The sequence below is a fragment of the Microcaecilia unicolor genome, chromosome 2, assembly GCF_901765095.1.
Source record: "Microcaecilia unicolor chromosome 2, aMicUni1.1, whole genome shotgun sequence".
NCBI classification, from domain to species: domain Eukaryota; kingdom Metazoa; phylum Chordata; class Amphibia; order Gymnophiona; family Siphonopidae; genus Microcaecilia; species Microcaecilia unicolor.
This window is the reverse complement of record NC_044032.1, coordinates 150,927,569-150,951,626: the sequence shown is the minus strand read 5'-3', so window position 1 is coordinate 150,951,626 and position 24,058 is coordinate 150,927,569. Positions and strand designations below refer to the sequence as shown.

Below are 24,058 nucleotides of genomic sequence, written 5' to 3'. Positions count from 1 at the left end.
TACCTCTGTGGCTCAGCCAGATTTTAAAATACAAGTTTGTTTAATATATTAATAAAGTTGATTAGTAAAGGTTTTGATGATGTAATTCAATGATTCAGTATCTTTACATCATTGAATTTGCATTGTATGCAAATTTCTCTCACATAGAGGATATTGTGAAAACCTGACCTATTTGTAGTCCTGAAGGACTGGGAGTGAATTCTACTGCCCTAGAGCCAGCTTTATCTGGTAAGGTAACCTGAACTAGGACTAGTTCATCTGGGCTGTTTGGTGACTGGTAGTGACACACACTAACCCCATCTCCCACACAGAGCGAGCAGTCAGCTATGAATACCGTCACGTCACCGGTATTTCCACGACCTTCTTTATGATTCTGTATAACTGTGTACTCATACTCTGGCAATCTGTCAACTCTGAGAAACAGCAGAAGACGCAGCAATCCTGTTAGGAGCCAAACAGGCTGCCGGAATTCACCCCGGCCAGCACGCAGCCTGAATTTGGATCAATGTGCTGTCAGTTCCAGGGCTGAGTTTTAGCTGTAGTCCATCCTTGCTTGAGAAACACTGCTTTTGACACGTCTAAAGGATCTCTGCTCAACTGCTCCTTATGTTAGTATTTAATTAAGTCATCTATTAACCCACCTTGAGCCAAACCTTTTCCGATTCTTCTCACTTGTCTGTCTTAATTAGTTTAATAAGCTCTTTAGGGCAGGGACCTTTTCCTATGTGGCTTGTGCAGTGTTAAATACATACCTTATTGTGCTGTACAAATACTAATTGCGTTCGCCTGCCTCTTTCCTCTTTCAATCCTGCCACTTAGGGAATGATCACTCACTTTCACTTCCTCAATCCTCATGCCCCTCTCCTTTCTCCCCTCCCTCTGTCTCGCCCCTCCTCCTGAGTCCGGCATCCTCCTCACTATATCAAGCCAGTGTCAGATTTCCTCACCGTAGGCTGACAGTTTTGGGGTTGGGCAGCTGAGAAGCACAAGGACGTAGTTTACAATGGCTCAGAATTTTGTAGTGGCTAAAATCCAGAAAGACAAAGTGAGTGTCTTTATCAAGCCTACTTGCCCTTACTGTTCGTCAGCAAAGGGGATTTTGAATAACTTTAAGTTCAAGCCGGGGCATCTGGAATTCATTGATATCAGTAGTCTAGCTTTCATGGATGAAATTCAGCAATATTTTTTCCAGACAACTGGAGAGAGAACGGTGAGTCTTTCTATATATGTTTTAAAAGTAGAAACGCTTTTGGAAGCGGCTGCCATATTATGCCCTTGTGAGGTGTCTGACCTTACTTGCATGTTTGTGTTAATATAAGCGGAGAAAGGAACGGTGGTGTATGTTTTGATCAAGACTGGGAAGAGCAGGGAGTGGTGTCGCTCTACTTCAGAAAAGCTTGAGTTAGGACACAGGCTGCGTATGTTTATTGGAAAGCCCAGAAAAGGGGGAGTGGATGTGAGAGTCTTGCAAGAAATGTGGGCATTGGTTTAGATGACGCAGTGCCAAAAATAACAGATTGCTGCCGTTTGGGATTTAATTTTAGATTTCGTTTTCCACGTCGACTTTAAGATGACTTTGACTTCAAAGTGAACAGAACCAGCTACTTAATGAAGTGGTCCAATTCCCGAAGTGATTCTGAGTGCTAAGCTTAATATTATTCCTCTCTGGAAACAATGTATTTGTTCACTTAAGGGTCCCTTTTTTTTTACTAAACCGTGCTAGTGGTTTTAGCACACCCTTTGGGCCTTTCCCACCTGCTAAGACCGTTTTGAACTCCACAGGAGGAATAGCTGATTTTCCTTTCGACTTTCCAAATTAATTGCTATGTGCTTATTTTGCCACGAGCATGTGGCCATTAAAAAAAAGATTAATGTGGTAGCCCTTCCCACCACCTGTTATCACAGTCGAATAAGTTAGTGCATGGGAATGCAGACCTGCTAACTGATTCTTTGCCTCCTAGACATGCCCTTGGCAAGAAAAAAAAAACCCAAACACCCCTTTGTTTGTGTGCAGGTTGCAAAATTACTTCAGGATGGTCCTGCAATAAGTCCTTTTCAGCACGTGCCAGCGCTTACTGTGCCTTTGTAAAAGGATCCCTTAACATTCAAGGATTTGATGTTGATGGAGAGAGTAGTTCATAGTCCAACCCAGCCCTTATTTCTAGTGTCCACTACAGGGAGTGGATGAATGACTTGGCAGAAAATGCCTCTAGCTGCTGCTTGGATATCCTAGCAACCCCCCCCCCCCCCCAAAAAAAAAAAAAAAGTGCCCTGATGTAGCTTTGAGTGGAGGAGTGGCCTAGTGGTTAGGGTGGTGGACTTTGGTCCTGAGGAACTGAGTTCGATTCCCACTTCAAGCACAGGCAGCTCCTTGTGACTCTGGGCAAGTCACTTAACCCTCCATTGCCCCATGTAAGCCGCATTGAGCCTGCCATGAGTGGGAAAGCACGGGGTACAAATGTAACAAAAATAAAAAATTTAGTAGGAGTGATTGAGTCGGAAACGTTTCAAATGATTCCTCTCTATTTTTCAAGTAGGGATCACTTTTAAAAAAAGAAATTCTTCATGGTTGGGCACTGCTCTTGGAAGGCAGTAGGGGGGGGGGGGGTCAGCCTTTACTGATAGGTTGTACTGGGAGCAACATGTTTAAAATAATACGAAGTCTTGGTTCTCTTCTTTTATTCCCTGCCCCCTTCTCCCTTTTTTTTTGGGGGGGGGGGGGGAGGTTTGAAGTTGCTACTGCTTCTGTTTTTGTTCTAGGAACCTCTGGGGGGACTTTAAGCCACATAGTGCCTAAACTTCTATATATGTTCTTAGTCTCTTAAGATGATGGAGGAAGTATGACACTGTCTGGCTTTCCTTTGCAGTTAAGGAGTAGACTAATGTCTAGAGCAGTGAGCTGAGAATCAGGGGAGCTGGGTTAAAATCTGGCTGCATCTCCTTGTACTATTGAGCAAGGCATTTAGTCCTCCATTGTCCCAGGTGCAAACTTAAATTATGAGCCCTTCAGGGACAAAAGGCTACTGTATCTGATTATACACCACTTTCTTCCACTTGCAAAACACAAAACCCTAAATTTCAGTTCACCAGTGTGGGAGAGCAGTTGGGTAGGATCCTTGTAGAAGCACTTTTACACAAGTATCTCTAGGCAAGAAAAGAAGAATGTTTAATCGCTGGGTTAAGCCCACAGTTTTCCTGTAGTCATCCTGCTCAGTCAGGACTATGCAAATAAGAGGGAGAGGTAGATGCAGCCACTTCTGTATCTGAAGACTGGAGGCAGCTAGGAGCAGCAGTATAGCATTCACACTGTGGAGGAAGAGAATTGAGACACTTTCGGCTTGTTTTCGAAAGAGAATTGCGCCCATCTTTTGACACACATTGCAAGATGGGCGTCCTCACAGGGTCGCCCAAATCGGCATAATCGAAAGCCGATTTTGGGCGTCCTCAACTGCTTTCCATCACAGGGACGACCAAAGTTCACGGGGGCATGTCTGAGGCGTAGCGAAGGCGGGACTTGGGTGTGCCTAACACATGGGCATCCTTGACCGATAATGGAAAAAAGAAGGTTGTCCCTGACGAACACTTGGACAACTTTACCTGGTCCTTTTTTTTTTCTTATGACCAAGCCATAAAAATGTGCCCTAAATGACCAGATAACCACCGGAGGGAATCGGGGATGACCTCCCCTTACTCCCCCACTGGTCACCCTTTCCCACCCTCAAAAAAAAAATTAAAAATATTTTTCCAGCCTCAAATATCATATCCAACTCCATGACAGCAGTATGCAGGTCCCTGGAGCAGTTTTAGTGGGTGCAGGTGGACCCTGGCCCATCCCCCCTACCTGTTACACTTGTGGTGGTAAATGTGAGCCCTTCAAAACCCACCAGAAACCCACTGAACTCACATATAGGTGCCCCTATTCACCCATAAGGGCTATGGTAGTGGTGTATAGTTGTGGGGAGTGGGTTTTGGGGAGCTCAGCACACAAGGTAAGGGATCTATGCACCTGGGAGCAATTTGTGAAGTCCACTGCAGTGCCCCCTAGGGTGCTCAGTTGGTGTCCTGGCATGTCAGGGGGACCAGTGCACTACGAATGCTGGCTCCTTCCACAACCAAAGAGCTTGGATTTGGTCGTTTCTGAGATGGGCGTCCTCTGTTTCCATTATCGCCAAAAATCGGGGACGACCATCTCTAAGGTCGAGCTAAATTTTGCGATTTGGGCATCCCCGACCGTATTATTGAAACGAAAGATGGATGCCCATCTTGTTTCGATAATACAGGTTTCTCCGCCCCTTCGCCAGGACGTCTACAGGAAAACTTGGGCGCCCCTTTCGATTATGCCCCTCCACATGGCAAATTGCTGCTGTTTTCTTACTAACTGAAACCTGCAAATTGGCTGGCATGAACAGGTATTTCATTTTTTTTTTTTAAATGGAAAATAGCACAGGGTGTATCATGACTGACAGTATCACCACGAAGAAAAACAAACTTGGAGATGAGGCACTCCCTGCTGGTGTGGATAGAAAGAGAGGCATATGCAGAAATGTTTGGTCTCCCCTGTTCTGGATACAGTGTACCAGGGGTCTGGTAGGTGTAGAGTGCTGTGATAATATCTCAATTGTAGCACAGGACCAGGTAGTCCCAGATATGGGTGTGCCATGCCTGATAACAGATGTGTATGCATGTGTGTATAAAATAAATATAGGGTCTCGGAAGCTACTGGCAAGGGCTGAAAATATACATGTGTCTGTGTAAACCCTCTAGAGAAGTGATCCTCCAGGCATGACTGAGACACATCAGTCAGGTTTTCAAGAGATCTGGAATGGAAATGCATGGAAGAGCATTTCAAATAACCAGCACCCTTTCTGGGAAAATACCTCCTGGTGAGTCTGTAGGAGGAAGTTAAAAGCATAAAACTCTGTGAGGGAGGAAGGGGAACTCCAGACTTCATGGATGGAAATTAGTTTCTCCATCATTTTCTGGGTTTTCCAAGTAAACTAATGAGTTCTGTTGCAAGCTTCTCCTGTTTGGGAACAGGTGCTGGAGACGGAGCTCCTGAGTAAGATCTGGGGCCCTTTGCTGTGCTACCATAGTTGGTCCCATTGAACTTGGTGAAGAATATTCTTGTTAGTTTATGGACTGGATTCAATCATTTCTTCTCCTATGAATACAGACCTTGTGTCCTTTTTACCTGTCATCACAGACTCTAGCCTTTTACCTTAAGAATATTGCCAGTCCTCGGAGGGGCTTAGTGTTTCACCTTGAGCTGGTCCACTACACCAGTGTTCCCAAGTTGGTCTGGGGTACCAGTGTTTCCCAGGTCAGTCCTGGGGTACCCCTTGTCAGTCAAGTTTTCAGGATATCCACAATAAATATATATGAGATGATTTTCATAAACTACCTCCATTGTATGCAAATATCTCTCATGCATATTAATCATGGATATCCTGAAAACCTGACTGGCAGTGGTACTCCAGGACTAACTTGGGAAACACTGCACTACACCATCTCTTTGACCAAGACTAATCCTGAGCTTAGGTAAAGTTTGGACCCCATCTACTAAATGAGCTACCCAATTTGTCAAGTACTTGCTCTTAGCATGTATGTAACATAGAGGTCCAGCCTTAGCACTTGTGGGGCCTGCGAAGACCAGTTTGGCGCCCCCCCCCCCCCTACCTGGGACTAAAGGCTTCAAATGAGGTGTCAGGGACTTATTTATTTAAACAGAATTCTTTAATTGCCGAAAAGGCAATAAAGTGGTGCTATTCTCTCTCGCCTTTGTTTCATCCAAGGGCGTAGCTATGGGGGCCTGCAAATTTCATCCAGGTCCCTGGTTTGGCTGGTGGGGGTTGGGGACCCCCGCCAGCAAAGGTATTTGTGAGGGGAGGAGGTGAGGCGAAGTGTGGCGGGGGGGGGGGGGGGTGGCACTCAAAATGTGCCCCCGACCTCGGGCTCTGGCCTTCTCCTACCGTGAGGTCTGGCTACGCCCCTGGTTTCATCCATCTCAGATGGAATGAGAGAGAGATGATGTAAGTGCTAGCTGGTGGTGCAGAGGGAGGAGTATAGAGCATCGGTGATGAGGAGCACAAGTACCAAGGGTAAGGGAGAGGGAAAGGGAAAAGAAAGCTTTACATTATTGGTCAGCTGCCAGTTGCAAAGCAGACTCAGTTAAGCATGAGGCTGACCCTGGTAATACATATTAGTCTAATACTGATGCCCCCTCCCACACACACACAAAAAAAACTTACAAACAGCACTGACTAAGCCCCTGCTTTTTAAGTACAGCATTGGCTCTAGAAAAAGTGCTTCCTCTGGACAGAGCTCCAATATAGGATCTGGTAGAAGAGAATCTGGTTGTTTGCTCAGCATCCCTTTAAGTTTTAGTGCTATAGTCTGTTCTGCTGCTGCTTCTAGAACTGATCCGAGTCTTAATCGTAGAGGCAAGAGGAGAAGGGACTGTTATATCACCTCTTATGAACTACTACTATTTAGCATTTCTATAGCGCTACAAGGCATACGCAGTGCTGCACAAACATAGAAGAAAGACAGTCCCTGCTCAAAGAGCTTACAATCTAATAGACAAAAAATAAATAAAGTAATCAAATCAATTAATGTGAACGGGAAGGAAGAGAGGAGGGTAGGTGGAGGCGAGTGGTTACGAGTCAAAAGCAATGGCATATCGACACGGTGTATAATCTATACAAAAGGATGAAGGGACAGGGGAGACAGAAAAGAACCTAAGAATCAACAGAGAAGAAGATTAAAGGGTGGAAAGAGGGAGAGTGGTGTAGAAATGTCAGCGTGGGGCAGGGGCATAGCCAGACAACAGATTTTGGGTGGGCACCAAGTGTTCTCTCCCCCCCCCACCACCTCCAAAAAAATATCTGTTGGCAGGAAAACGTTTCTTTCTACCTTGGCAGTCTGCAGCAGGCATGCACTGAAAACTGAGCATGTGCAGGTGCCGGTATCATGGAGAGTAGCATTTTCGTTACCATCAGGGCGAAGTCTTCAGCTGGCGGAGCTTGGAATCCCCACCAGCTACCGCTAAATGTGTGCTACTATTAGGTGGGCCTGAGCCTTAAGTGGGTGGGCCCAGGCCCACCTGTGTCTACGCCACTGGCGTGGGGGCTTGGAATGATACGGGGCAAAAGGGGACAGTTTGGAATGGCAAGAAGAATAGAAGGGAATGAAGTACAGGTTAGAGGGGAGAAAGTGGAGGTAGGCAGAGTCAGGGCACAAGAGCAAAGGGATAGGACAGAGGGGAGATTGTGGGATGGGGTCAGGGTAGGAACAGTGTGGCAACAGGAGGAGAAGATGGGAGGTAAAGGGATATCGGGATAAGAGTGTAAGGTGAAGGATTGAAGACGAGGGATGGAGTACAAGGATGACAAAGGAGAAAGCAGTTGGGCATAGTACAAAGGGGATATGAAGGTGTTTTGAGGCCACTAAGCCTCTAGTGCCTCTATGGGGAATGTGTTGGGAGATGCGGGGCTCCTTTTAGCTGGAGTGAGAGGTGTTGTGTTGGGACTACCAGGTTTCTATTCTTTGACCCAATTACTGAATCCTGTAATGTCCTGTCAGTCCAGTGGACTGCTGTTACAGTTTACATTTTCCTTTCAACTGTGTGGCTGGGTGTTGAGTTGGAAGGAGGACCAATGGATGGCAGAGAGCAAAAACAGAGCCTGTGATGTCCTGTCCTAGCTGAGCCTGCTTTTCAGAGTCTTGTAAAACTAAGCACAAGCATAGATTTCAATTATCCCACACCTGAAGTCTCTTAGGTATGCACATGAACAATTTCTGGTTACCATTCTCTGTACCACCTTAGACTACTAGGAACCGCACCCTTAAGCAAATAATAATAGTAATTTATTATTAACATTTGTATAGCGCTACCAGATGCACGCAGTGCTGAACATCCAACTTAGAGAGAGACAGACCCTGCTCAAAAACCAATTAAGGACAAGGGAAGTACTGGGTAAGAAGGAACAAGGGGAGGGCAAATTGAGTAGTGGCTAGGAGCCAAAAGCAGTGCCTTAGAAGAGGGTACAGTGTGTCAGGGTTATCTGAGAGGCTTTTTGCCTTTAGTTCTAATGAATCGGTTGAATATGGTCCCCTGTCAAGATAAAACAGCAAGCTTCAGACCCATACTTCTTTCTTTACTTGAATGACGTCTCGCACAATATTTCTCTCCTGAGGAGCAGGGCAATATGTGTTTTGAAAATACATTGTGTTTTCTGGCAAATTTAGGTCATCAAAGCACTTTGCCCCTCCACTGCCTCGTTCGTGTACAAAAACCTAGATTGTGAGTCCAGTAGAAGCAGGGAAAGTACCTGCATAATAAAATGTGAACCGCTTTGGGCATACTACAGAGAGGCGGTATATCAAATCATGACCCTTTTACCCTTTATGTTGCTGTTTGTCTCGCAGAATATCAGTGTTTGAGTGTGGGTGGGAGAGGGGGGGGGGTTAGCCTTCAGAAACTGTAGGACCCCCCCCCCCCCCCCCAATTAACTAACTGCAACTCTTTGACTACTCTTCTCTTCCATCCTCCCTATATTGGTTATTCAGCTTTCTACCTCCATCATTCAGCGCTCCTAAGTTTGAACTATGTGTTGCCCAAACTCCTTCACTAATCACACAAGACTGAGAGCAGTGTGGGAGGTGGCTCCTGAGCAGCTCATATGATGCTAAAGGAACAGAACACCTGTCCCAGAGGTGGCATTGCCAACTTTAAAGGGGGGGGGGGGGGTATCTTGCTTGAAGGGGTTGGAAGTGGCAACAGGATGGTGAAGGCTGATGGATGGGATAGGGACCAGCTGGGATAGAGTTGGAGAGTGCTATAGAGAGCTGCTGGAGAGCAGGAATAGGCAATGCATGTGGGTGGGGGTACACTTTTTTTTGTTTGTTTTTTAGTTGCATATACTTAATGTGCCTGAGCAGTCAGGGTAACAGTATTGTGGGAACCCCTCAGAACAGCTGTCACTGGAGGATCTCCCCCCCCCCCCCCCCAGTCCATGTGCCATCTGCTTTATTCAGCCATGATCTTGACTCTTACACTGAAGGTTTTCTACTGCTAGAAGGATTGCTGTTCTAGATAGTGGATTTTAGTCAGTCCTTTTGTAGGATAGTCCATATGCTGTTGTGACTGAATTCCAGCTAGCTAAAATCATTAACTGCAACCAAGATGGCATCAGGAAGGTCAGATGCTGACGGAGCTCCAGAGTTCCAACCGTCAAAAGATGGGGAAAAAGAGGGAAGTGATCAAAAGATGGGGAAAAAAAGAGGCGAGTGAAGGTGACCACCTACCCATATGCATCTAGCTTAACCCCACTCTTGGTCCAGTCGTCAATCTGGAGCTTTGCTACATCTGCTCCTTTGTTTCTGAGTTCAGTGACACTAGAATAGCATTTGGAGGAACCATCCCGGTGGTATTGGAAACTTCTTGGAGTCCCATACAATGCAAGACTCGTCTGAGACTTGGTTTCTTGGTCATGCTGGAAGGATTACCAGAAGCCTTTGATGTAGAAGTGGCTGCTGGTATTGATGGAACCTTTTCAGCAGAGAAGATGCTACCACCTCAAGATCCAAACCCCACCCCCCAACCTGATGAGGCAAGAGAGGAGATTGGAAAAGATTGTGGTTTCAGGTATTTTGTTATCAGTTGAGGGTTTAGCGTGAACTTCAGCTACTTAGCTGAGGAGAAATGAGTCAACTCAGCCAAAGTCATGGACTCTATCAAAAAATATGGAATGCTCAGCGACTCGGCACTTAGATGAAATTGGGAAGTTTACTTTCTTCTCTTGAAACCAAGAAGGCCGGCATCAAACTCTTGGGGAGGGGGGGGGGGGGGGGGAACATACTGGAAAGTATAAATGAAGATTGTCAGCAAGAATTAACAATAAGAACTGGGTACCACAAAAAAATGGAAGTGATGGAAAACTTAGGAGGTTAAATTTCAGATTTTTTTACTTCCCCCAAAGTCTTCTTTAATGTCTGCCCCTCTTACAAGGGCTTTCTATGTTACCATGGAACTGGTGGGAAAGAAGGCAAAAGGATTGAAACTGCTATCTTAGATCTGATGGCTCTTTTTTTGGAAAACTCTCAAATCTGTAATGTCTGCTAAAGGCAACATTGACTGTAACTTTCACCTTAGGAACTGAGTTATTTGACTGTAGTTTTGTTATAAGGAGACTAAATTTTGTGGTTTTAAGTGTGTTGGTTTTTCCTGATTTTTATCCAGAGTAACACAACAGGTGTAAAGCCTTTTTGGCAATATGTTAGCTCTGAGTGCAACTTTATTTCCTTCAGTTTCACTGTAAATATATTGTGAAATATCAAGGTAATGTTTTTGTTGAACCATTGCACTTGCAAAACTTGTTAGATGCTAGAGTGGTTCCAACTCTGATTGCTATTTCCTCTCCCTTGGGACTGGTTTAGCTCTGTATGTAATCTCACTAGTAGAGTGGAACATAAGTCTTCCTTTTTCTTTATCTTTCCTAGTTTAGAGAAGATTTAATTCTCAATTATACTGTTTTCTTACCCATTTTGTGATTTCGGATGTACACTGTTGTTTCCTTCATTATTTGTAAATATCTATTTCAGAAGTTAGCACGATTATTTTCAAAAAATTAAATAAAATCAGTAACTACAAATAAGTTACTAGCTGTTCAAAATTGACATATACTTAAAAGTAACTTATGATAGAGGGTTGCACTAAAACATTTAACTCCAGACTCCCCCCAATCCCTACTTGTCTGTTTTTGCTGGTACTGTACCCTTGTTTGTCCTCCTATCACACTAGATTTCTCAGTTCTTCTGTAATAGATGGGCTGGTTTTTGGTTGTTTTTGTTTTGTTTTTAAGACCAGAGTTCCAGTTTATAAACTCTCCTGTAATTTCATAACTGAGGTGCTCTGGTAATCTTTAATTATGGACATGATTTCAGGCTGCTGTATTGTAGGAGTCTAACCTGCTTATAATCGAATGAGAAAAACGCCCAAGTTCCGACCTAAATCGGGAGATGGACGTTTATCTCACAAAAACGAATAAAGCGGTATAATCGAAAGCCGATTTTTGGACGTTTTCAACTGCACTCCGTCGCGGATGCGGACAAAGTTGATGGGGGCGTGTCAGAGGTGTGGCGAAGGCGGAACTGGGGTGTGGTTATCTGCCGAACAAAGATGGGCGCATTTCACCGATAATGGGAAAAAAGTATGCGTTTTTAGCTAGAATTTAGGACACTTTTCCTGGACCCTGTTTTTTCACGAATAAAGCCCCAAAAAGTGCCCTAAATGACCAGATGACCACTGGAGGGAATCGGGGATGACCTCCCCTGACTCCCCCAGTGGTCACTAACCCCCTCCCACCACAAAAAAATGATGTTTCACAACTTTTTATTTTCACCCTCAAATGTCATACCCAGCTCCCTGGCAGCAGTATGCAGGTCACTGGAGGAGGAGTTAGGGGGTGCAGTGGACTTCAGGCAGGTGGACCCAGGCCCATCCCCCCTACCTGTTACAATTGTGCTGCTTAATGCTTATTAGTCGTCCAACCCCCCCAAACCCACTGTACCCACATGTAGGTGCCCCCCTTCACCCCTTAGGGCTATAGTAATGGTGTAGACTTGTGGGCAGTGGGTTTTGAGGGGGATTTGGGGGGGCTCAATACACAAGGGAAGGGTGCTATGCACCTGGGAGCTCTTTTACCTGTTTTTTTGGTTTTGTAAAAGTGCCCCCTAGGGTGCCCGGTTGATGTCCTGGCATGTGAGGGGGACCAGTGCACTACGAATCCTGGCCCCTCCCACGAATAAATGTCTTGGATTTATTCGTTTTTGAGCTGGGCGCTTTCATTTTCCATTATCGCTGAAAAACAAAAACGCCCAGCTCACACATTGTTGAATAAAACAGGGGCGTCTATTTTTTCCCAAAATACGGTTCGGTCCACCCCTTCACGGACTCGTTCTCGGAGATAAACGCCCATGGAGATAGGCGTTTTCGTTCAATTATGCCCCTCTATGTATACTGATCTCTTTATCAGTTACTATGTAGAGTTTACTTTTTTATTTTATTTTTTTGTTTTACATAGATTTTTATAATCCAGTTTTATTCTTAAATGTGACTTTGTTACAGAATTAAATAAAAATTGAGCCAAGACAGCAACGTGCATACATTTTAGGAATGCCCCCCCCCCCCCTCATGGCCATACTTTCTTTTTTGATCCACACACTAGAATACATGCACCTCCCAAACCTGGTCCTGGAGGCACCCCAGCCAGTCAGGTTTTCAGGATACCCACAATGAGAATGTTCATGAGATGCAAATCTATCTCATGAATGTTCATTGTGGATATCCTGAAAACCTAACTGCCTGGGGTGCCTCCAGGACCAGGTTTGGGAACCACTGAAATATACCTAAAAAGATGCGTGTGTACCACTTGTTAGTTAGTGCTGATAATTGCTTGTTGCCCAATTATCAGCACTAATTGACTCATGAATCAAGTTATGCATGTAAATTTGAGCACACAACTCAAATCATAGAATCCGAGGGTCATTGTATCCTGTATGGTTGGTAGACTGATGTGTGCTGTTAGCTTCTGTTGGGGAATCAGTCTCTGTTACTAACCCAGGGGCTGACACTGCCTTGTAGGCGATTCCTTTGTCTCTGCTCCTGGTTCGGAAGGCTGTATTGCACTCCTGGATCTCTGCTGATGTGGTGTCAGGGGAGGTGTGGAGGGCAAAAATGAGGGAAGTGGTAATTGTGAAAGGTGGGCCTACTCTAACTCTCCTAGACTAGCTAACCGCTATTACGCTCGGTTGTGGGACAAGTGTATAGGCATACTTGCCTAATGAGATTACCTCAAGCGAATGGAGAGAGGGGGGGAGGGGATGTGTGGGTTGGATGGAGCGTGACAGGAGAGATATGGTTTGTATAAGTGGAAGGCTGTATGAGTGAATGATTGAGAGGGAAGGGTAAGAAAAACTCAATGCAGAAAATATTACGTCTTGAAGCTACTTGCATAACTTTATTTACGTTATATGTTGAAAGTTTGCCTTTGCGGCATGTACTGTTTACTTTTGTGTATTGAGCTCATAAAAATAAAGGAAAAAAAAAAAGCTTCACCCCTTGGAAGACTTTTCTTACCCAGGAGATCTAGGAGACTAGGGTCTTTGTCGGGGATATGTATAAAAATTCTCTCCACTTCCTTGCTTTCTTCAGCATGCGAGAACTGGCTCTAATTGAAACCAGGAGTCAGCTAGGCCCTTTTTCTCACTCACCTTTTGGAGATGGGCTGAATAGTAGGTGGACTTGCCACATACAAAGTTGCTGCTCCTTTAGGAGAACTTGAATTGGTCCAGCAAGAGAAACCTGTGGGCCTCTCTAAATTAGCATCCTGAATACATCTGATGTGCTTTTACTTGGCTGAAGCAGGAACAACACTTTCCTTGCTGATTTTTATTGAACTAATATGAAACGCCCTCCTAAGGGAATTCATTCCATGTTGGAAGAATTCTGTTGAATACTCACTTCTAGTGGAACAAAGTGTGGTAGTGAACAGGTTTGTTTGTTTTTTTTTTTTTTTTTTTTTTTTTTTTTTAATTAAGATCCAGAACATCAGGGAGCCTGTTGGATCCTAAGGAGAGCACTTATCTCTCTTGCACAGGAGTTAGGCCAGTGGATTGAGGTGGCATTCTGCTGCATCGACACTGTTAAATCTTTGCAGTATCCCTTAACACTTGAACATCTTTCTGAAGAATGAATGAGGCTGTTTTGGAATGGGCTGCATCTGTCATTAAGACAAGCCGGGCATTGGAGATTAGGTTAGTCAGCCAGCTCACAGGAGAGGGCTGAGGCTGGATTAGGGAACAAAAGAGATCTAGGCATCATCATTGATATGTTGAAACCTTCTGCTTAGTGGGCAGCGGCTAAGAAAGCAAATAGACTTTTAGGTATTAGTAGGAAAGTATTGGTAAACAAATGAGGATGTTATAATGCCTTTGTATCGCTCCATGGTACGACCGCACCTCAAATATTGTGTTCAATTCTGGTCACCGCGTCTCAAAGATATAGTGGAATTAGAAAAGTTACAGAGAAGGGCAATGAAAATGATAAAGGGGATGGGACAACTTCCCTATGAGGAAAGGCTAAAGCGACTAGGGCTCTTCAGCTTGGAGAACAGATGGCTGAGGGGAGCTATGATAGAGGTCTATAAAATGAGTGGAGTGGTACGGGTAGATGTGACTCATTTACTCTTTCCAAAAATACTAGGACTAGGGGGCATGCAATGAAGCTAGAAAGGTAGTAAATTTAAAATGAATCGGAGAAAATATTTCTTCACTCATTGTGTAATTATACTCTGGAATTTGTTGCCAGAGAATGTAGTAAAAACGGTTAGCTCAGAGGGGTTTAAAAAAGGTTTGGATGGCTTCCTAAAGGAAATGTCCATAAGGACTTGGGGAAAATCCACTGCTTATTTCTATAATAAGCAGCATAAAATGTATTGTACTGTTTTGGGATCTTGCCAGGTACTTGTGACCTGGAAGGCTTGGTGGACCTTTGGTTTGTATGGCAATACTTATGTACTTTTTCTTTTTTTTTTTAAGGTTCCCCGTGTCTATATTGGCGACAAATGTATTGGTGGATGTTCGGATCTGACTTCACTAGCCAACAGTGGACGTCTTGAAGGAATATTGCAGTCCATTGGAGCCCTACAATGACATGTGAGCGTGTGATTAGAATAAGACTTTTTAAATACAGAATACCAGTACTTGTCTGAGTTGCACATCCATGCATTAGGCAAATGGCAATGGAATGGCTATTAAGCAAGTGTTTTTCCAAAATGTATTTAGATGGGTCTAAGTAAATTTTGAGAGCCTGCAGGGGATGGAGCCTGCTTATGCTTTCTAGTAGCAAACTTCTCTCTACCTCTATAGTGATATTTATGCAAAATTTTAATTCTGGCCCATAGAATAAAAGATAGAATGAAGAGTGCATGCCTAGAACACTGAAGTCTAAATACACAGGACAAAAACATGTTGCTATGTTATTTAAGGTGCACACATGTTTGACTTGAACTATAGTTTGTTTTATTTGCTATACCGCTAAGCTTAAATACATAAGATCACAGAGGTTTATAGTGCAAACAAGAAAAATACAAAAAAAAAAAAAAATCCATTAAAAATAGGATAGAACAGCACATTCTCCAAAGTACAAAAACGTAAAAACAATCTAACCAGGGTATAATTTATCAAGTTTTCTTTCCCATGGAGAGAGAATCCTTAGTAAGCCAGCCTTTCTTTTGTAACTTTTTAGCACCAGTCAGTTCTAGCATGAATTTCTACTATATTTACGAAACTAATTCTATATAAATTCTAAAACTAACATATATTTTATTTAATATACACACCCATGTTTACATTCCTTGCTTAAGGTTGGCTGTTGTAGATCTTTACTTTGTGAACCATTTACTGTTCTGAAAAATGTATTGTGCCAAATTTTTTTTTTTTTTTTTTTTTTTCAATTGTGAAGCGCTGTGTATGACTGGTAGTGCTATAGAAATGATTTGTAGTAGTAGTGTTCTCTTCCCCTGGCTCCAAGAGGGGCCTTGAACACAGCACAAATATCTTCCTTAGACTCAAGACTGGCTGGTCTCCAATTTCTGTTCTCTTGTTGATCCTTTTTGCTAGTATGCCAATACATCCAGTCTTGAACCCTCTACTTCCTTGCTCACAACATAGGTAATCTGATATCCAGAACCATTAAAAAAAAATGCCTTTTTTAAGTTGTTCTTATCAATGTATTCATTTTGTCATTCTCCGTTTCTGTCTCTCAGGGAGATGTAGCTTAAAGCAGATTTAGTCAAGTGCCAAAACGAGAAGACTTGACATGGACAATGTTTCGGCAGACACAGCTGCCTGCCTCATGGGTCAATATACACAACTCAATGTCTAGTGCTGTAACAAAAGTCAATTAAGCTTAATGCTGACCTGTGAATCTTCCACAGTGCATTACTCGCTATGGCGTCTGCTGCTTTTATTAACTTGCTACAGCACTAGACAAAAAAATTCCCACAAGTACTTAGCTGCTAAGGCTATAGAATTAGGGGGCAAGTCCCTTCAAAGCACACATTCTGTTCTTGATTAAAGATCAATCTTTCATGTCCAGATTTATTTTAAAAAGTGCATAAAGGAATCCAGAAAGGTCTTTCTATAATGGTAGTGAGCCAGGTAGGATTGTAGTGTAAGTACCAAGCTTTTAGCATACTGTAAATCATCTTACAAAGTGTATTTAATTTTTCAGGCTGCAGAAGATTCAAACTGTGATCCCTTGGGAATGAGTTTCCAGTCTAGAGCCTGCAAGTTTCTGCATGATACTAAAGAAGAATGTTTATTTCCTTAAAACTGACATTTCTGCCTAGTCATCTGTAAAGCCCCAGTATTTATCCCCTCGCCTCTGTAATATTAATCTGTTCAGTATTTGTAACTTTTTAAAGTTCTTCATTTCAACTGTTAACAACTGTGAGAAAAGGTAAATATCAAACATAACTTTGCTAACTTGAATTGTCAACCTTTGTAATTGTCTAGTTCCATTAGGGCTGCAGATGTCAGCACTCGCATGATTTAACTCAGAACCCATCCTGATTGTGAAGGTAATAAGTACAGTCTATATTATTTGATATAAACTGGACTGAACTGTTGTCGGATAATCCAAAAAACTATGGTGATGCCTTAAAAATGCAGAGTAAACATACTATGTGCATGAAGAACAGGCAAAGGGTATTGTAGCCTCTGAGGTCATAGAGTGAATACTTGTAGGGACCAATTCTAGGAATGACACAGTGCCCCTCCCCACTATTTGAACCTTCAACAAAGCAAGGAAAATATTGCAAATTAACGTTCATTGAAATTAAACTAATAGAAATTATTGTAATATTCCATTTTGATCCTTTCTAACACAATGTTTTATTCTAACACACTCAATGCTAATTCAATTTTTCCTGTTCTCTGACAGGTACGTGGTATTTCTCTTCACATAAGTATCATTCAGCTCAATGTTCATTTCTAACACAGTAAAAAAATAATTTTCTTAAAAATCATTGTGTGCACACAACAACAACAAAAAAAACTTCACCGGCTCAGGCGCTTTCTTGCAATGGGTACCTTTCGATTTTCAGCAGCTGGACGATTTCGTCTCTGGATCCTCCTTCCTCTATGGTGCTCTCAGAACCTACTAACCTTTCTCAAACAAATCAAAGAGGAAATACCCTGTCTCCCTGTGAGTGCAACTGATGCAGTGACTTCTTAGGCAGAAAAGCCGTGTAAACTAACTATTTAGGAAAATATAATTATGCGTCCCTGTACTTTTTATGTATTGTAAACAATTCACTGTCACGCTCAATTCAATACTGCAACACACAAAATCTCTTACACCTTAACTTAAGCATTCATAACCTAAACATGTTAAGTCATCACACAATTCTCAGCACTTCGCTCAAGCATCTCTTATTTTTTTTGTGCAGCCCTGAATCTTCTGTGCTGTTTCAACTCTGTAGACCAATCTAAATCTAGAGAGAGAGAGCTCAGTTGGATATCTAAACACATCAATGGTACACATAACAAAAAAAATGATACCCTTTAATAATCCTGATTTTTTTAATAGGAGGAAAAAAACCCTCAAATTATAAGGGAACACTCCTTCGTTGATACCACCAACATTAGGGAGGTCCCTTAAATCATGGGTAAAAAAAAAAAAAAAAAACCTCCTATTTTTCTGTTTCAAAAAATATTGGCTTTTGCTCTAATACTTCAAACAATGAAACCGTCTATAAATATAGTACAGATCGATTGCACTTATCTTTTCAATCTACAGTCAACTGGACACCTCCCACGGGCCGACTTTGGCCTCAGTTTCGAATCTTTCCTCAGGGTCCGTGGTGTCTGACTGATCAAATAAAGTGCTCTATCAGTCTGCTTTATTTGATAGTCAGACACCACGGACCCTGAGGAAGGATTCGAAACTGAGGCCAAAGTCGGGCCGTAGGAGGTGTCCAGTTGACTGTAGATTGCACTTATCTTTTCAATTGATCCGTACTATATTTATAGACTGTTTTGTTGTTTGAAGTATTAGAGCAAAAGCCAATATATATTTTTTGAAACAGAAAAATAGGAGGGTTTTTTTTTTTACCCATGATGATTTAAGGGACCTCCCTAATGTTGGTGGTATCAACGAAGGAGTGTTCCCTTATAATTTGAGGTTTTTTTCCTCCTATTTAAAAATTCATCAGGATTTATTAAAGGGTACCACTGATCTGTTTCAACTCTGCTCATTAAGCTGACTCCAACATTCTAGAGCTGCCTGCAGCTTCTCCTCAGCACGCTACAGCGCTGAATATTCTAAACTGATTACTGCTTTATTTTTCCCCCTCATACCCAGGAAAATTACCAGAAATTTAAAAAAGCAGTTATTCCTCTCTGGGTCAATTGTTGTTTTGTTTTTTTTAAAGAAAACTTTCCCCAACTCCTCACACCAGCTGATTTTTTTTTTTTTTTTTTTTTTTATATATATACATAGAAATCTTTAATTCAATAGCTTTTCCTATTAGCACTCAACTATATCCTTTAAGGAAGTTTTGTTCTTTGTATCAGCTCTTCACCCCTATAAAGAACTCTTAACCTCAACAGAATAAAAGAAACTACTTTCCCAACGTTTTTTTTTTTCCCCATCCCTGTAAACACAAACTTTCCTTCTTTGTCCTCACTTACACAGTTTCCTTAATATCATCACACATTCTATCCAGCTCATGTACACAAGGGTTCCAAACCATACACATGCTATCTCCTTTTTTCCTTTTTTTTTTTTTTTTTTTTTACAGTATCTGTATTAAAATACAGTCTTGCTTGTTAACACCAGCAACATGTGAAACCAGGAAGAGAACCTGCACACTTAACAGCAACACGATGTTGCCGGGGGGGGGGGGGGTCTTTTGGATATGCCAGATGGTCAGATTAGCAAAGGTCAGATAAAGACTGTACTATAGTCACAAGTTATTCTAACTAGCCTATTCAGCTTGGAGCCCACTGTCCTCATAAGCATCGCATACTACCCTTCCACTGTAACTAGCTGGATTTTTGAAGATACCAGTGTTACAATTTGCAACACTGTAGGTGATCACCCTTTTTAGTAGTGCTGGTATTGTGTAACATGAAGAACCAGGGATGGCTCTGGCACCAGACTCTCTAGCCTTTCCGTGCTGGACATAACTGAACAAGAAGTCCTAAATTAATTTTTTTCTAATATTGTATTTTTAGCACTTGTCATCTTGGGTGATTATACCGACGGTGCTAAATTTTTAACAACCATTTTTTTTTTTTTTTTGCTGGCATATATTGCACTTTGTTATCAAAAGATCTCAAACCTAAATATGTGTGCCTGTACTATAGGGACATCAGCTAATGGCTAAATCTAGACACCTTTTTAACCTTATGGAAGAAGGAGACTGCTTAAGATTTTGGGGACCTTTCTATAACTGGGTGCACCCCCCCCCCCCAAATAGGTACTGCCCTGGACGCTACTTATTCTATAACAGCATCTGGGCCCCCCAATTCCATGCTAGAATACTAATGAAAACACACATCTGTATGCCAGTGATGTGGTATGTAATGCATAAAGGGTTGCTGCGTGACAACCCGAAACTACCGCTGGCCCAACTAGGCCACCAGCAGTAGTTGTGCCTTAAGCATGCACCATTTCCATGGCTATGGCTATAGAAAATAATTCCATAATTTCTAGCATGGTGCTAACCTGGCGCTGTCTAGTTATTGCTGGGTTACAGCCCTTACTGCCCCTTCAATGGGTGAACCCCCCCCCCCCAGGCCATGTGGTAAGAATCTTATCACGTGGCCATGTTTTTTTTTTTACCCACTGCAGTAAAAAGGGCCATGGCATGTGGCAAAAACTACACCTGCCACTAGCACAGGGCCCTTTTTTTTTTTACCAAAAGGGCCCTGTGGCGGGGCATAATAGAACGGGGCGCCCATGTTTTCATGAGGGCATCCTCGCAGGATGGCCCCGTAAAGGGACGGGGCAACCCGTATTATTGAAACAAGATGGGCGTCCATCTTTCGTTTCAATAATACAGTCGGGGATACCCAAATCATGAAATTTAGGTCGACCTTAGAGATGGTCGTCCCCGGTTTTCAGCGATAATGGAAACCGAGGATGCCCATCTCAAAAGCGACCAAATCCAGGCCACTTGGTTGTGGGAGGAGCCAGCATTTGTAGTGTACTGGTCCCCCTGACATGCCAGGACACCATCTGGGCAACCTAGGGGGCACTGCAGTGGACTTCAGAAAAAGGTCCCAGGTGCATAGCTCCCTTACCTTGGGTGCTAAGCCCCCCAAACCCACAACTGTACACCACTACCATAGCCCTTAGGGATGAATGGGGGGGGGGGGGGCACTTACATGTGGGTACAGTGGGTTTGTGTTTGAAGATGGGCGCCCTTCTCTCTTGAAAATTCACCCATTAGGATCCAAGATGGCGCAGCTCTACTAGGACGCTCCAAACCTCATTCCCGCAGCGATGCCTAAACGTAGAGGGAGAGTAGCGGGCAGAACTTCCCCGCTTCTATCCCCTATATCGGGTCCGATTGACCGTTATATGAGATTAAGAGCAGCTATACCTGATGGCGGAACGCCTCCGGTCGGGAACGCCAGCGAACGAGAGATTGTGGCTTCCCCCGGACTCGAGACAACATTGAGCCCCGCTGCACGCACTCCACCACCTCAACCGCTCGGCGCGAGTTCGTTCCTCCTTGACCCGACGGGGTCTCCCTCGGAAGGAGTAGGAGACCCGGAAGAGCTTCGGGGTGAAGTTTCCTTTTCATCGGAGGACAGAATGGAGGGCAGTTTGCCCATATCGACGCCGAATAACGGGGTGAGAGGAGCTGAGGGACCAAGCGAGACGGGTGTGAAGATCTCAGCAAGGTTTGATTTTCCTACTGAATTAGTGACTAAACCAAAAGATGTGACTCTAGATTCCCTGTGGGATTTGATGTCTAATCTGGGACAATTTTTTCTTAAACAATTTAATGAAGTTCTACCTAAGGTGAATAACATTGAGAGAGGTTTGCAAAAACAAGAAGAAGAGATTAAAGCTTTAAATGAAAAAATGGAGAAAATTGATCAAAAAGTTATGAACTTGGAAACGCAGCAAACTACGATGATAAAGGATTTAACGAATCTTAGGCAAAAAATGGAGGTTTTTGATAATTATACTAAGAATCATAATTTGAGATTTGTTAATTTTCCTAGGTTACAAAATGTTCTTCCACTTGAAATGTTGAAACGTTATTTCCTTGAAACTTTGAATATTTTGGAAAAAGATTTTCCACCTTTTTCACAAGTTTATTATCCCAGAAAAAAACACGAATCCAGAAGTTGAAAACCTATTGATGTTTCTCTTTTGCTTGAGACCTCTGATTCAGAATTGGCAGCGGCTGCCACCTTGGTGGCAACTGTTGTATTGATTCCCGACAAGAATTGGATTTTCCGTTTGTTTTTCCGTAATAAGGATAAACCCTTTTTGGGTTTTAAAGTAATGCTATTTCCTGATGTCTCCAAGGAGACGAGACGACGGAGGAAACAATTTTTGCTCCTCAAGCCGGGGGTTTTGCACTTGGGGGGTACCTTTTTTTTAAGATACCCCTGCAAGTGCATAATCAGGCTGGGGGGAAAAAAGTATGTCTTTGCTGAACCTTCACATTTGTCTTCGCTAATCATCTCAGCCAAGAAGGAGAAGCATTAATGATAATGTATAGTTCCTAATAGAGAAGGATTTCCTTATATTAGTTCCTGACATAGTTCTCTCTAAATTTAAATTCATGGATCTCTAATTATGGACTTGAGTGTCTTATGTTGTTGAAAGTGTAAAGATTTATTTGCTCTTTCTTACTTATTCCTTTTTTCCTGTTTAAAAATTATTTGTTAATTGACTCTTTCCTAAACAAGATGGTTTCTTGTAAAAAATTGTTTAAATGAATAAATAATAAGATAAAAAAAAAAAAAAGAAAATTCACCCATTAGTGTTCTATAAGTGGCAGCCCTACCCATGGACTGGCCACATGCGCACACCCTATGAACAATCTTAAAAGAGTAGGGTAAAGGAATTGTAGTCCCAAAGACACTAAGGAGTCAAAGGTCCTTTTCACAGCATCTTATTATTTTTTTTTTAATTCTAAAAACTCGACACAGAACTGTGTTTTGGCACCAAACTCCTGCCCCAGGAGTCTAAAAACACAAACACCAACACAAAATTATATTCTAAAGTTTTGTGTTAAAAGCTTTCAAGATTTAATGTATAAGACTTAACATCTTCATGTATTCATATGTGTAAGGGCAAAGATGAACAAGTAGGCATAAAACTGTAAGAATGTATATTGGACCACCATTTAAAAAAAAAAAAAAATTGTGGGCAACCATAGTTACAAAGTCTTGGATGACAGACTCAAGTAGACCTGTAAATTTGTACACATGCAGCATGATACTTACTCCATTAAAAGGGTGTGTGGGGTTAATTACCACATGTCAGTTTGTATTGTGAGGTGACATTATTGCAAGCTTAGAATAACACTCTAGTGAGAAGGTAGTAATTTTTAATTCACATACATCTATTTTTTTTTGTTACATTTGTACCCCGCACTTTCCCACTCATGGCAGGCTCAATGCAGCTTACATATTGTATACAGGTATTTATTTGTACCTGGGGCAATGGAGGGTTAAGTGACTTGCCCAGAGTCACAAGGAGCTGCTTGTGCCTGAAGTGGGAATCAAACTCAGCTCCCCAGGACCAAAGTACACCACCCTATCCACTAGGCCACTCCTCCACTGCCGTTTGGTTTATTTCATTTAGGAGGCCTTTTAATTTCATAGGTGTATTGATGGCAGCCTGCAGAGACATGCTAATAGCTTGCCTGTCAATAATTGATAGGGGAGTCCTGTTTTTTGGAGCGAAATAGAAAAAGGCACCCATGCCCAGGAATCTGGAGCTTGGGTTTCACTTCCAACAAAAGACTCCAGGGAGCAGGAGTGACGCTCGGGTACTGCCCAGCCAGGGGTGCTTCATCTAATGTAACCAGGCCAGTCACTTGCCACAGATTGCAGCAACCCACAACCCAGTTTGCTTTGACCATCAGCAAGCTGAAACAAGGAGTGAAGGAGACAGCGGATCCTATTTACAAGAAATCCTTCTGGCACAAAGGGAAAAAGTAATCACAGGGCTGATGTGTTTGGGAAGATGAATGGTTAAGAGCAACCCAGAAGTGTTGCACAAAAACCTGATAAATCTACGTTAGGGGACAAGCTGAGATGTTCTTACTGATGTACTCTTTCATAGAGGTGTTCATTATCTACTTTGTTATTGCTGAAAAACATGTCAAGTCCTCATATTAGCCATTGCAAAATGTTATTGTTTCTTTGGCACTAATTTAGGTGAATTTAATTAGTTTGTATAGTTTTGCATAGTAATGCATGTGCCTTCAAACCAAGTTGATCATTCAGCACTGAGAGACAAAGCAAACCTTTATATTTTTTGAACATAGGGACTAAGGGGACTAAGTGAAAATGCCAAATTTATCCTGTCAAATATAACACATAGACTCTCTTTTACTGTGTGTAAGGAAGGAAATGGCCATGCGGTAAGTTAAACACTTGCCGCACTGCCATTTCCTGGGGGAGCTCCAGTGGTAGCCTGGTGATAACCTGGCCAGCATGTGGCACTGCCCGATTAGTGCTGGGCACACCCCTGGCACTAGAAAATTAAAACTATTTTCTAGTGTTCGAATTGGAGCTCAGTAGGAGTCAGAACTACTGCCACACTCCTGTGGGGCTGAATCACTGAGTGCCAAGCCAGTGCTACCACTCCAGCCATTTTGTAAAAGAACCTTATAATTTCTAGAGTACACAATACATTTAAAAAAAAAAGTTTTACAGGTGTTTAGCTAAATTCAAATCATTATCCAATCTCAATGGGCAGGTACAAAAAAAAAAAAAACCCCAAACCTTAGAT

General features: G+C 42.6%; 1 protein-coding gene across 1 annotated transcript; it reads left to right on the top strand.

The window, feature by feature from the left end:
• The first annotated feature begins 914 nt into the window (after positions 1 to 914).
• GLRX (glutaredoxin) lies at positions 915 to 16,544 on the top strand. The gene is made up of 3 exons (XM_030192320.1): positions 915 to 1,210; positions 14,599 to 14,715; positions 16,295 to 16,544. Exons 1-2 carry the CDS (start codon positions 1,004 to 1,006, stop codon positions 14,710 to 14,712), a joined length of 321 nt encoding a protein of 106 aa, XP_030048180.1. The 5' UTR covers positions 915 to 1,003; the 3' UTR covers positions 14,713 to 14,715; positions 16,295 to 16,544.
• The last annotated feature ends 7,514 nt before the right edge of the window (positions 16,545 to 24,058 follow it).

Bases quoted from the DNA above. Each gene is read 5' to 3' on its own strand.
- GLRX (XM_030192320.1), top strand. From the start codon at position 1,004: ATGGCTCAGAATTTTGTAGTGGCTAAAATCCAGAAAGACAAAGTGAGT. The intron at 1,211-14,598 runs GTGAGTCTTTCT...TTTTTTTTTAAG, and splicing joins AGACAACTGGAGAGAGAACG to GTTCCCCGTGTCTATATTGG.